At 39.6% G+C, this 14,582-nt stretch overlaps 1 protein-coding gene across 1 annotated transcript in view; it reads left to right on the forward strand.

Annotated features, from left to right (window-relative positions):
• Positions 1 to 13,192, forward strand: part of LOC138602129 (5-hydroxytryptamine receptor 4) — a 64,368-nt gene extending 51,176 nt beyond the window's left edge. Inside the window, exon 7 of the mRNA XM_069673527.1 lies at positions 12,876 to 13,192. Coding sequence (XP_069529628.1) covers positions 12,876 to 12,969 — 94 coding nt within the window. The 3' untranslated portion in view covers positions 12,970 to 13,192. The remainder of the gene's footprint in view (positions 1 to 12,875) is intronic.
• The last annotated feature ends 1,390 nt before the right edge of the window (positions 13,193 to 14,582 follow it).

Raw genomic sequence — 14,582 nt, forward strand, 5'->3', positions numbered from 1 at the left:
TGTCTGCGAGGCAGACATTATCTGGTCAAGTTGCCATAAGGTTTCATTTATTTTTGGTATTATTCTGTATTTAGCTAGCTACAACAGTTGCGTGTGGCTATAATGCTATTTCTGAGAAGGCTGTCCTTTTTTAGTACATACACAAATACATAGTTGAAGGTAAATGGTAAATAGACTGTAATTACAAAGCACATTTCTAGTCTTCTGACCACTCGTGGTGCTTTACACTACACGTCACATTCACTCTTTCACACACTCAACACAAATGTAGTGCCGTGCAAGGCCACTAATCAGCTAAGCATTCATACACATTTATACATTGCAGGTTATGCTTCTGGGAGCAATTATTAGGGGTGCTGATATAAAAGTATTCATGTCAGAATCACAATTCTTAATTTCTGAATTCTGAATCGATTTGAAACTTTCAAAAATCGATTTTTATAAACATTTTTTTCGTCCAAAGTAAATGTTCTACATCAATCAGTCGGTCCTGGCAGGCAGTAGCGCTGCTAATGTACCGAGAAAGCCTTCACCAACGCCCACAGAATAGCTCTTACCCGCAATGCGTGGACCTCTTGAGCCACCCAGTCATTCGTAACATTCGCTTCTCACTACGTCACGGATGCGTGACAGCTCGAGTCTTGTATACAAATGTGAGTGATGCACGAAAGCCACACGGCTTTGAACGTGAATCTGCAGTTACCCACACACAAGCTGAAAATCGATGTCTCTTTGTCTGTCTGTGTATTTGTGTACAAATATTTTAAATGTCAAGTTTGTGATTAATAGAGTTAGCTGGCCTTATTTAAGTAATTTTTTGTTTCGCATAACTTGAACTTGTTTTTCTTAAAATGTTACAGCTGAAGTCATGTACTAAACAATGTTTTATTTTTGCAAGTTAAGCAAAAATAATCTTTTGTCTTAGGTTTGCCTCTGTGTATTTAGCTTATTGTATCAAATGTAAAAGCTGCGTAATCTTGAACACATTTAACTGTGCTTTAATGTCATAAAATAAAATGCCACTGCAGTTTTCTTAGCAGCTGACTGGAGTAAATCCTGAAGCACCGCCTCACAGAGCTGCTACTTGGCTTTAGACTCAAAAAGAGAGTTTACATAAACATTTTCGGGAAAGGGATCACATTATTCCAAAGTTGCATACAAATATTTGGAAAGGGCTGAGAAATGGGATTAGGATTACGAATTATTCTGAAACCTTTATTGTGCAGGAAATGAAAGGACACATCTTCAAATACCTCATGTTTATAAGATGTCCCGCTTTATTACCTGTGAACTTTTTTGAAATGTTATTATACATCAGCCTGGCAGGAAAGAGCATGAGTGGAGTTGATGTAGCCAGACTGCCACTGAGGCCAAACTGGGTCAGCGTGTCATACCTCTTTCATTATGCTGCCTCAGCGTCAACACACAGCTGATGCTGTGTAGTTTTCCGTGTGTACTGTTTTCATTCGGGGAATTTGATTTTGAATTTTAGCAAGAGACAGCTTTCCACTCTGTATTCCCCCATCATAGCTCTGCCTCAGCCCTCTGGTGTTTGCCGCTGAGCTTCCCCGCTCTGTATTCACGCACTTTGATAAAATAAGAGAATCCTCAATGTAGAAAAAAACACTTCATGCTTACTTTCCTTCTCATCTCTCCTTATCACCTTTCTGCCATATTCTGTGTGCTTGAAGCCCTCCAAGGAACAAGACAATTTAACAGTTTTTTTGTAAAATTGTTTTGCCTTTAGTGTTTTTCTACTTTTGTTACCTTAGCAACAGCGAGCAGGTAGGACAAAATTATGAGCAGTTTTTATGGGTTAGTCATCAAAATGGGTCACAGATTGATTTCCCTGTAATGTACTTGAGAGATAAGACAGAATTACATGTGGCAGTCTTTCACTGTGAAAAGATATCTCTTTTTGTATTTAAAGCAAAAGCAAAAGCTTCTATAAAAACATCGCTTTAATTAGAAATTAGCTTATTGCATCTGTTTTTTAGGCCTCTGCACCTGCTCAAGCTGTATACAATACCTGGAGAGAATTTATTTAAATGTTGCAGAAACTCAATTATGAATTAATTGTCTTTTGCTGCTGGAGTTCAAAGGTCAAGGTGGCCATGATGTCTTAGAAACTGATGAATTCTTGAATTATGGCGAACTATTCAAGAATTAATCTGCTAATTAGATTAGACTAGAAAACAATCTGATAAGAAAATATGAGTTTACATGTGTTTCCTTCCTTAATATTAAGTTGTTTTTAATGGCCATAAGAAGCTGGTGAACCTTATCCTACAGTCATCAGCCAGTTTGCTGTTTTACAGGAAGCTGGGACAATATAATGACATAATTGCTAGAATGCCAATCCTCAAATTGTGGAAAACAATGTAAAACACATGAAGACAGTATAGCATCTCGTGTGTGTGAGATCTGGGCTCGTATTCACAAACATTCTGAGAATACTCTCAGAGAGCTCCTAACTTAGCTTCAAAACTTCCAGCAAGGACTCCTAGCTTAGGAGTGATTTAGGAACACACTAAGAGCAACACTAAGCAAGGAAGGGACAGAAACTTTGATCTTAGTGAGGCGGCGTGGTTGACCCCGTTGCTAGGTGTGACACATTCTTTCAGAAGCCGGAATTAAAAAAAGCGGGAGGAAAAGAAACGCTCTCAAGGGCATAGAAGGACAGTGATCATAGAATCTAGTCAGACTTTGTGTAATTATGAACACTATTTTATGTAATGAACATCTCTGAATAAATTGTAAGCCATACTTCAAAGTATACAGGCTACAAAATGTTGAAAACACATGCTCACTTGTTCAGTAGCCTCTTCACATGCTGATACTAATATTTATTTGATTATGTTTATTTACCATGCTGGTAATTTTAGTACTTAATCTATTTGACATTAAAGAGGGAAAATCTCTCAGCTTTCTTCAATTTCTGGGAATGCTGGCCAGCCTATAAAGCTTATAAGAAGCTGCGTTGGTTGGCATTTAACAAGAAGAACCACAAAACCCAACTGGACGGAGGGACAGTGTTTACTTTCAGCTCAGGTAGATGATGAGTATAAAACCATTTTAAGTAATAAATTTGGCACATTCAACAATGCGGTTGTGAGTCCCATTATATTACACTGGGGAAGCCCACTATACCCATTACTTTAGTGAGCCTGCAGGGTGTGGACATTCAGTGGAAATTATACAAATTGCATCGCAACATGAGGCTGTGACAGCACTGTAATTGTTGATAATTGTTCCTGATTGACAGTTGTGACAGACTCAAGTCATCACTGCTGCACTGTTGCATTTTTCCAGTTGCCAAATATTTCAATGTTGGGATCACTTTAATTTCTGGCGATACTGCGTTGTTGCGTTGAGTGGGAGATGTGAGCTCATCTCTAATGAGATCTACCACAAACCATCCAATCTGTAGCATAGCTCACTGTCGTTTAGTGTTTGGTGAACATTTCTAACTCTCCGTATTTCTGCCGTTTTCTCCTCTGCTGGTGAAACTCTTAAGCTGCTTAAAAGTTCTTCCTCACTACTCCTAACAGTTTTCACCTTAGGAGCTCTCTTAAGGACTAAGATGCTGTATGAATAACTTTAATCTGTACCAGGATCTAGTCTTAACTTAAAGGAGAAATTCTTAGAAAACGTCATGATCCTAAGAATTTTCTTAGAATTTCGTCTCTCTTAGTACTAGGAAGCTTTATGAATACGGCCCCTGGTGGTTTAGTCTGATGACATTTCAGGGGAGCTTCAGTGAACGTCACTGCTGAATTTCAATTGTTCTTGAATTTTCTTTTTTTCTTATATATACTGTATATACACACAAACTTTACACCAAAGGGCAAAAAACATTTTTAATTTTTTAGTTCAATCACTTTTTTATGTGCAAATTGAAAATGCATACAGGGGGAAGGAAACCCACCTGCAGAAACTTGGAAATATTTAGCATTTGAATTTGTCTTAATAAAATCTGTGGCAGTATACCCATCTAAAACAGGACAATGGAAGATGATGGGCAGCTTGAAGAGTTCTCAACAGCTGTCAGATCTGCCACAATCCATCAGCACTGAAGTTCTTCTTCTGCTGCTGTCCAGACCCGTTCTGGCTGCAGACGTCTTCCAACTGTTTCAGCTCTTGCCAAAAGATTGAATCTGAATAGTTGTGTTTTTCATACTTAAGTTGGAGTGAGTGACAAGGCTATGTGTGTATGTGGCTGTGTGTGTGTGTATGTGTGTGTGTGAGGGAGGGAAATTGTTTGTATTATGGTGCAGCCAAATAAAACGTACTTGCTAGTCATCAGTAATCGTCACTAATTTTAATTTGATTTTAAAGATATAATCTCAAAGGTTGTATTTCATTTCATTTAAATAAATGTCTGTTAAGTCTCTATCGCTGAATGAGGTAACACAATGATGCTTTGCATTTGCAGTTTATAGTATTATTATGGACTGGGTGTCTGTGGCGACATTCGCGGAAAAATCACAAGCGGCGCCCAGTTAGTGACGCGTTTTCCATCACCCAGCAGTGGTTGGTCTGCCATAGAGGGTAGGCGGAGCTAAGCGGCTGCTTTTCCAGTCTCTGCAAGAGTTGTGAGTAAACAGTAATCTACTATGGCTGAACAGACAAAGAAAAGATCGATGACTACAGATATAACATCAAAAATAAGTAAAAATCCAAACAAAAAGAAACATATTTGATGCTCAGATGAAGACAAACTATGAAAAGCGACCGTCAGCAAAGAAAATCAAGAGTTACAACCGAAGCAAGCCGTGGACGTCTAGTTAAATTGTGAAGTTTACTTCCACAATTAACTGTTTATCGCCAAAGGTGCCACCAAATAGAACGCAACTGAAATCTTCAAGATTAATTAATTAAGTTTTATCAAACAAAAACAACCTGATCTCTGAATACACTGTACATAAATATAGTGAATGGAATGTGAACGAATGGAGCAACAGAAAATATAATATCCATCTTTGAATCTACCAGTAGTCCTGACAAACAAATGAAGTGACAGAAATAACAACTGTATTCACTGTATCATTCTCATGAATAATTGGCTATGTGTAGCCAATGCTATGCTAGGTGTAATAACTGGGCAAGATTCTACCCAATACAAAGAATATAACATTATAACATGCAAATAAGATACAGATGAACTCACCTATCACTCCACACACACACACACGCACACACACACACATATGCAAACACACAGACTTACAGAGCCTAAAATAGAAACAGTATCTCTTTATCAGGTAGTCCGTGTCTGAGCAGGAAGTGAGCTAATTTAACATGAATGGAAAGAGGGGAGATCAGGTCCAAAACTCAGTCAGATTAAATCATTTTCATTCTGGGTTTGGAGAAAGAAAAGGTTTTCTTTGTTTTTTTAAAGCGGCAGCTTGCTGTATAATGGGAGTCTGCCCAGACACACAGAGACATATGGACACATTGAATAATAAAATCTGTTATTAGAAATTCAATATTGATGTATAAAATATGCAGGACCCCATTAAACACATAAACTGTTCTCATTCCAGTTGCAAAAGTCTATTAAGTAGGATTTAAACAATTTCTTTATTTATGTTCTCAGATTGCTAAGGAATATCTTGAGTATGACATAACTAAAAGATTATAGCTTAAAGGAGATCTTTGGTATTTTTAAACCTGGGCCCTATCTTTACAAATTTGGGTGTTGAAATGACTGACAGTGTTACACTGCACTTTCCAGACGGACCACGTTGTAGCAGATTATATCATTTTATTCTGAGATCAGGCTTTTTACAGCATGCATCAACAATCTAATGAAGAGCTCCTCACGGAGACATCCCCCTGACTGACCTCTCCAGCCCTAGGCACTGGAGAGGAGCCCCCACACACCGGTAAACACTTCCCCACTGATCGGCAGATCCACATTCTCACCTTATTTACACACAATCAATCCCCCTTTACATACTTTAACTTGTGTGCTATTGATAGAAATGTGATGATGAATAAACGTTATCAACAGGAAAAGAGTGAAATAATTAATAGGTTGATTAGCCAATCCAAAAATAAATTACAGTATTAACTAAAAAATTCCCAAACCTCCCACCTACAAACCACTTTGCTCAGTAGGTGTACGCGTGTGTGTGCGTGTGTGTGTATGTATGTGTATGGCTGTGTGGATGTGTGTATGCATGTGTATGTGTGTGTGTATGTGTGCATGTGTGTGTGTAAGTGTAAGTGTTAGACAGACAGGGCTCCCTTCACAGGCAGGAACAAAAACTTTTTGAATGTGTCCAGTAGATAGCCTCCGCCCGTAGGTCATGTTTCCACCGTCCTTTTCAGGTAACATCTCACCAGCTGCGGGATTTCAGAGCGAGACTTTTCCATGAGTGAGTCTTCTGTTTCTGGTTACACAAAAAGGATCTTACTCTTTAAAAAACACTTACTTGTTGGGATCATTTCCGTAATGTTGTCGGACACCTGGAGTAATAATCTGAGCCTGTCAGTGGAAAAAACAAACACTTTTAGTGGACGTACTTTGATCGGGCACAATTGCCCCAGGGGATTATGTTGCAGCCATTGTGGCCGTATCGCGGCTATGGCGAAGGTCATCTACTGGATCCATTCCAACTTTTTCTTTGAGACACCCACATTTCGAACAAAAAATGTATTTGTCCAGATTTACAAGAAAAAGCAGCACGACTGTATTTATGATGAAAATGAAAGTCAAGATAAAACACAAAAAGATGCTAATAAAAGACACTTCTTATATATTAATGAAGACAGTGTGGAATTATTTCGTTTGGATCTGCTGGGAGATGGTGTTCGGTCATTCAAAGAAAGGACCTCTTCGTTAAAAATGGCTGCTCTGCAAAAAAGCTGGAACACAAACATGTAACATAGAGGATTTTCTGTCCTAGAAACCCAGATCAGGCTCAGGAAGGGGCTCTAGTGTGATTTAAGTCGGTCAGTGTCTGTTTTATTTTGAAAGGGGCATGTGTGTTCCAACACTAGTTGATTTGTTTTTATGTGCTGTCTATTTATGAGCTCATGTTCTGTTGTCCCCTTCTGTGTTTTCATTTGGTTTTGTCTCAGGAAGAGAGATGAGGATGTTCATTTTGGAATGACTGGAGGTTATGGAAAGAAACGTCTGCCTGAGAAATTAGGCTGGCCTGGATGAGAGCAGCACATATCTTATGCATGTATCAGCAGGAGCAAGACAAAATTTAGGGGGGTGAGATTGTTTACAGCAGTGAGTAGAAAGTAGTAGAAGGAAATTCTGGGTCCATAAAAGTTTTTAATGTATTATTTATGTTGCCAAGTGCCCTGTGTTCAATATGTCAAAAAAAAATCAAACTTCTGTGACAGAGTAATACCGGGTCAAATGATTTTTTGTGCACCACAGGATGAGCTCATATCTCACAGCAGAGTGAGAAGCACTGGTTGCTTCCTTTTTCTATGTGTAGGTCTTTGTTGGGTTTAAGGATTTACTGTCAGCACAGTTCAGGCACTCCTAAATTATGAAAAACTAGATCCAAGCTTACTTGGGTTTCAGGTCCGGAGTTGCATTTTATCAGTTGCCAGTTTATCTCTGCAACTTATTTGCTGTATTGGAAATACTGAGTCCAGATAGAAGTTACAGAATGAATTCACACAGAAAACAGAATCCCCCTCGAGTGCTGGAGCCTTCCAGGCAACACTTCAGTCAGTTCTTTCTTTTTTGTTTTTGTGTGTGTGTGGATCTAAAGCTGCTTTCCCACTTGTCAAAAAACCTGCTAACACCGGCTTTTTTGCTTAATGGGAAAGGTTACAATCGGCAGTCAGACCCGGGACAAATGACTCCTCAGTAGACCCGGGTAATTATCGCCTCGGCTCCGTTCGACATTGAAGGGAACACAAAACGTGTCAACGCGCTAATCCCTCCCCCCCCATCTAGCACTATGCTTCTGCGACTCCTTGTCATCTCAGCTACAAATTCCACCCGTCTCCGTCCAAGCAGCACTTGAACATCGTTCCAGGATACAGTAAAGACCTAACCACCTGACATCTTCACTGTTTACTAACCCTGTTTCGGCCGCGTTTGTGACGTCAGACGGTGACGCAGCAGAAAAGAGACCGACAGGAGTATACTTCACTGGCAATGGGAAAAGAGACCTCCTCAAAATACTGTAGACCTTTTTGAGCCAAAAGAAGTGAAAAATCAAATTCAAGGTATTTAAAATGTGGGTCACAGGCCAACGCTAATGCTAACTTAACTCTCATTGCCCTGCTCTTCAGTGTTCCTGTGGGAAAACCCGCCTTATCTCCCCATCAGCGCTCCCCTCTCACCACTTCAGCGAGGAGATGAGAGTGAAATTTGATTATTTAATGTCCCTGAAAGATATTAGCACAAAATGAAACGAACACAAACCTCTCCTCTATCTCCTGTTGATCTCTCGTAAGGTCACGTTACAGATCAGATGATGTTTTCATACGAGTGACTTGATGTCTGTCGTACGGGACAGTAATGTTGTTTTGTGACTGAGAGGGAGACGGGGAGGTTTTGTACAAAGGCGAGATAACAGGGTGCATGGAAGGTGACTTTTCATGTGTTTTGACAGCAACAATAGCATTGTACCTACCTCACAGGAGACAGGCAAGCACACAATAGACTGATAACGTACAGTTACTTACAGGACATACATATGTATTGTTTCTTTAACAGGGACGGATGTGGTCTGGATGTTGCTTTGATGCACTTACATAACAGACATATGGGTCATTAGTGATGCAGCTTAAATCTTCTGACAGTCATAGAGAGACAATTTAGGGTCATGATTCCAAGAGGTTGGGGGGACGTATCTCTATATTATCAATCATTTAATCAATAAATTTTTATTACAGTGCCAAATTTCAACAAACTTATCTTGTGACACTTTAAATATAGAGCAGCTCTAGACCATACTCTGTGTTTTATTATTTACAGAGAGCAGAGATCATTTATACACAATGAGAAAGCACTCGGCAACGGTTCACACCACACAGCCAGGAGTAGAGGAAACAGGTTAAGTAAGCAACAACGTCCATCCATTATCTACACTGCTTATCCTAGCTTTCATTGGTCGAGAGGCGGGGTACGCCCTGGACTGATCGCCAGTCAATCACAGCACTGACACATAGAGACAGACAACCACTCACACTCACATTCACACCTACAGGCAATTCAGAGTCACCTAGCATGTCTTTGGACCGTTGCAGGAAGCCGCAGTACCCGGAGGCAACCCACACATGCACAGGGAGAACATGTAAACTCAACACAGAAAGGCCCGCTTCTTCCTAACTGGGATTCGAACTGGGAATCTTCTGGCTGCGAGGCAACTGGCTAAACAAACAACGGAACCTTGTCAGAAAACCCTGCTGTCAGTTCAAATCTTCCCCAAAAGAGCCTCGAATATCATATCAAGGAGGTCAGCTTAAATTTATTCTGACGATCTTTCCCTAAGCGTGCAGCTTGTGTGTCTTGATCTACTGTTTCAATTTGTCCAATTGGAATTCGGTCACAGTTCAAACTAACTGGCGGATAAGAGACAATCTGGCGGCATATAGGTGCCAGATGCACTTATGAACAGTGAATTGAATACATGACCTGTACTGAGCTGTTTTTAACTCGCTCTTTTAACTCATCTTTCTGAGAGCTGCTTCTCAGGAGCTCAGACACCACTCAAAGAGTTTGTGTATTAAAGAAACTATCATTCAGAATCAATTTAAAAGTATATAAGAGGCATTGTATTGCATTGTTTATTTTAATGACTTCCAGTACTTATGTGTTTTTAGATTTTAGAAAAAACAGAAGAGAATCTAGTGTTTCTGTTCACAGCACAGCAAAGCAAAGGTTTAAAAAGAAGTCAGTCAATAATAAAGAGAAACTGAGATCTGTTTTAGTGTTCATGGCAGGAGACAGGAAAGTTTGTTACCTTATTGAAATGTTGGAGGTGTGCAGGTGTCAAATGACCGAAGTCACCATGTGTTGGTTTTACAGTCAATGTTAACTGTGTTTTGCCAGGTGAATGTTTTTAATTTATAAGTATACTAACGTCATGAGGTCAAGGAAAGCTGTGATTAGAATACAAAAGGTGGGTAACTGCCGCAAGGAATTGTCATTCTTTCTTCTGGTTCACTGGTCCAGTGTTTCCAATGCTAAAGGAGATAATAAAGGAAGCAATGAAGCTCCTTTTCTTATCATTAACAGAATTCAAACCACTCTTTACATGGCTGACACTGAACACTTCCGGGTCATTTGACTCTGTTAGGAACCTTCATAACCAAAAAGCACTATTCGACCGCAGCCAGAGAGAAATGAGAGGAAGGTCGGATGACATGCTACATCATTTCATGGGGATGAAGACAATTTGAACTATACTATTCAGCCACAATGAAAATCACTATATAAAGAGGTAATTCGAAAAATGCAGATCATAAAAAGTGTAGGGCTGCAAGGTGGTGCAGTGGTTAGCGCTGTTGCCGCACAGCTAGGTCACTGGTCCAAACCCCGGTTTGGACAAAGTTGGCCTTTCCGTGGGGAGTTTGCATGTTCTCCCTGTGCATGCGTGGGTTCTCTCCGGGGTCTCCGGCTTCTTCCCAAAGTCAAAAGACATGCTCATTAGGTTCATTGGTGACTCTAAATTGCGCATAGGGTAGGAGTGCAAAAGGTTTTCTGTCTCTATGTGTCAGCCCTGTGATTGACTGGCGACCAGTCCAGGGTGTACCCCACCTTCCGCCCAATCACAGCTGGGATAGGCTCCAGCCCCCCCGCGACCCTGAACAGGATACGCGGTATAGATAATGGATGGATGGTGAAGTGTAAAAAAAGTTTCACTGTACATCACCTCTGCTGTCTTCACTCAGGTCACTTCAGTTCAGGTTCAGTTGCTGCTCATAGAATCAGAACAGAAACAGGAACATATTTGAAGATCCCCATGAGAGGAATTGGTAAAATACCACAAGTCAATTCTTGTTTCGGTCTTTCTGATCATGCAGGATGCTTTGCTGTTCCCCACACGCTTTTATTTTTATCGTGCATGTAATTGACAAGTGACACAACCTCGAAAAACCTCCCCTGCCCTCAAACTAAACAAAAAGCAGATGTATTGACAGAGAAATCCCTCTCACCTTTCCTTTTTTCGTTCAGACAGTGAAAAACCCTAATCCTATGTTAGTGTTAGCCTGGCAGTTTCCTAATGAAATTGATGTTATAAGATTTGATTTAACTTGGAAAGTTCCAACACTCCCTATCCTTTTTTTAACGGTTCCGCTAGGAAGGGAAAGGCTTTTTTTTTTTGTTCTTTCAAAACACTGCTTGTGGTTTAAAGCTGCCACACTGAACGTCTGGGGGAAGATATGTGCCGTGTATCAGACTTATATATTTAATGTGTATGTGTTTAAGTGTCATATATCATCTGATATGTGTAGTCAAAACATCAGCGTCGGCCTTACGGGTAAGATTTAAAGATAACATGTTCCTGTTTTGCTTATGAACCCTACCATATATGTAGGTCCAGCACAGTGACCTGAGCCTCAACCTAACGTGAATTAATTTGCAGTGATAAGAATTATAAACAACATCTTAACTCCATCAGCGGGGTATTGGTATTTCAGTCATTTGTGTATGTTAATTTAAACGTGAATCAGTCCTGACATGTAGGGTGAAGCTGAATCCAAAAAGGCCCCATATGTTAAGGAAATTTAGTGATGCTAAATGTAAGCATCCCTACAAAGAATTGCATGAAGACTTCACATGATTCTATCCAGGGTCAAGATCTCTGTGATAAGTAGAGTTTAGTTTTGCTTCGTAAAGAGCAATGGATGAAAAAAAAAAAGAGGGTCTATTTTAGGATTTCGCCATGACAATTAAATTAAGATAAACTTAATAAACTTCTTCCTCCAGGCAGTAGTTTCTTTTCTGTTTTACAGGAAGGTATTGTCTGATCCTGATCCCTTCCCTGGTGGCTGTTGGGAATCTCTTCCCTGACTGTGTGACAGACAAATAGGGAGAGAGACAGACAGACAGTGTTGTGTTTGGACAGTAAACAGACTAGCTGGACAGAAAACACACAAACAGAGGAGCAGCAGTTTTGAGAACATTTTTGTTTATATTTCCCCGTCACCTGCTGACCCTGGACATGCCTCCACATGGCTGCATGTGTGTGTTTGCATGTTTTGAGTTATTTTTTTAAGTGTGTGTTTGTGTGCGTGTTCATTGTGGTAGTCTCTTGTTCATGAGGTCATGCAGTCTTCACACAGAAGGACAGATTACTATATTCCTTAACAGTAAAGTACTTTTTTTTCCTAATTTCAGGCTGGTTAAGGGGTTTTATTTGTGCTGGGGTTGAGTGTAAATTTGGCTTAATTTACAGTTTAACCAAATACACAACTGTGGAAAGTCACACACTCTTCATTACTCTGCTCTCAGCTCTGATACAACATTGAGGATTAAATCACTGAGATGAAGTACAAACATGTCAAAGTTAATTATCGCCTAATATCAAAAACATTAACACTGGATCATGCTGCTTCATTTTACTAATTTGAATCCAGCGTAGGACTGTCAGACTCTACCTAAATACAATGCAAATTAAATATAAAAAAATAGGTAAAGAAATGGAAATACTGAAAAAAAATCTTCAAGTTAAAAAATGAGGTTTCATTTCTTTACAGATTGGAATATTACAAGGATTAGCTTTTGTTAAAGTTTACTACAAATGGGTTGCTTGTACGTCAAACCCCACTCTCTCCTATCAGTATTTCCTGTCCATCTTCACTGTCCTATTAAATAAAGACAAAAGACCAAAAAATTCATCTTAAAAAAAAAAAGTTTACTACAAATGTTTTTGTCTCTTTTTCAGATTGTCCTTCCTGCCAAACCGCAGCTACAGTGACAATGGAAGAACGATACTGGCCAACGAGCACGAGTCCCAGGACTCTCTGGGTCCACTATGAGGCTGACTGCACAGGGCTTGGACATCATCAGCTGACATGGCGGGCCTTTTGGTTGGCCTCTGTGATCTGAACTGTTCACAAAGAGGTTGTATCACCTGGATATTCACACTACGATCCAGCATCAACATTAAAAAACCTATTTACATTTATTTCGATGCCGTCCAGGGCTCTCTAAAGGTCAGAGGCACTATTGTTGGGCATCAGACACGTGCAGAAAGTCTAATCAGACTTTGGTGACTCTTAATGAAGCACATTCGTGGCAGAATTACAGCCCCAGTTGAGGGGTAATTGTGTCCATGGATTGAAGCACACTGTCAGTATGTCAGGTCTCCTCTCAGTCAAGATCGAACATCTGGATTACACAATGTAAGGCTGAAGGCAGTAGTCCAGCGGCACAGATCTTAGAAAAGCCAAACTTTGGCTGACATGTTTTGGGAATCAAGAGGCCTCATCTCTTACAACATTCCATTCAAGCTTAAAACTTGCTTCCTTTGGCACCATGTTGTGAAGATGAAACAAGCTGTATTAGCATTAATTGCTAGCTGCCCACACTGCTGACTGCAGGTCTTATTAGATTAAACTTCAGTTTATTGTGCAGCAGTTTGTATTTTTGTCTTTTACCAGCAACTATGGCGTTCTGCTACTGCTGGGTATAATATCAGAATTGGACATTTTTTTCCCTTTCTATTTCATTTGCAGTTTTGCAGCACCAAACCCTGAGGATAGGAAGTAAGAGGTCACTCAGTTTGTGATGAAATTTTAACCTTTCATGGCACATGAGATGTCATTGCACTTACCTCTGTGGGTTGAAAGTTTCACATCTGTTACATCTGTCCTTATAGTTTTTCATTTCTGCACCGCTGCAGCAAGGTGTACATTATTAATGCAATTTATGGACATCACAGGCATCCTGCAAGAAGCCAGAGTGACATATGTTTCAATTAACTTTACTTCCTTTGTAAATTATTAAGACATGTTTCAAAGCACTGAAAGTACATTCATCAGCAGCATATGAACAGACACTCAGCCTTACATGTATCTCAGAAATCTGGGGGAAAAAAACTGTCTGGTCTGTTTGAAAGCTTTTGAAATGAGCACAATTATCTTAAATACAGATAATGTGTAATTTTATTGTAATTTAAAGTTTAGTCTTATTAAAACTTTTGCATCTATTTATCTTTACTTCAACCACTCACTTTAATGTTATTTCTCCTGCTACGGGACGCTGATGTTATAAACCCTTATTTGTTGAGGATTAAATTATAAACTTCACTTTTTTTTGACGCTCATTCCACTGTTTGTTTGGGTTTTTTTGTTTTTTTACAGTGTTACATAAATAAAATGTTATATAAAATAGCTCTTCTTACACTGACTTGTTCTTCTGCACAACTACAATTTGTTGACAAAAGAGGTGTTTTTTTTGACCAAGCTGAATGTAACGGTCACTTAAATGAAGAATAAAAAACAGCCAGGACTGGGAAAGCGGCTAAGACAGCCTTTTGCTGTTCGTTTGGCAGCACTAGTGACCGGCTCACGTTACTCAATGTCATTTATGTCAAAGGTAGAATCAGTAATGCTTCTATTATACAGGTTTAACAATTTTTGATCCTAGT

The sequence above is a fragment of the Semicossyphus pulcher genome, unplaced genomic scaffold (genome assembly GCF_022749685.1).
Source record: "Semicossyphus pulcher isolate SPU_LCO1_2020_fin unplaced genomic scaffold, fSemPul1.0.p SCAF_22, whole genome shotgun sequence".
Lineage (NCBI taxonomy): Eukaryota > Metazoa > Chordata > Actinopteri > Labriformes > Labridae > Semicossyphus > Semicossyphus pulcher.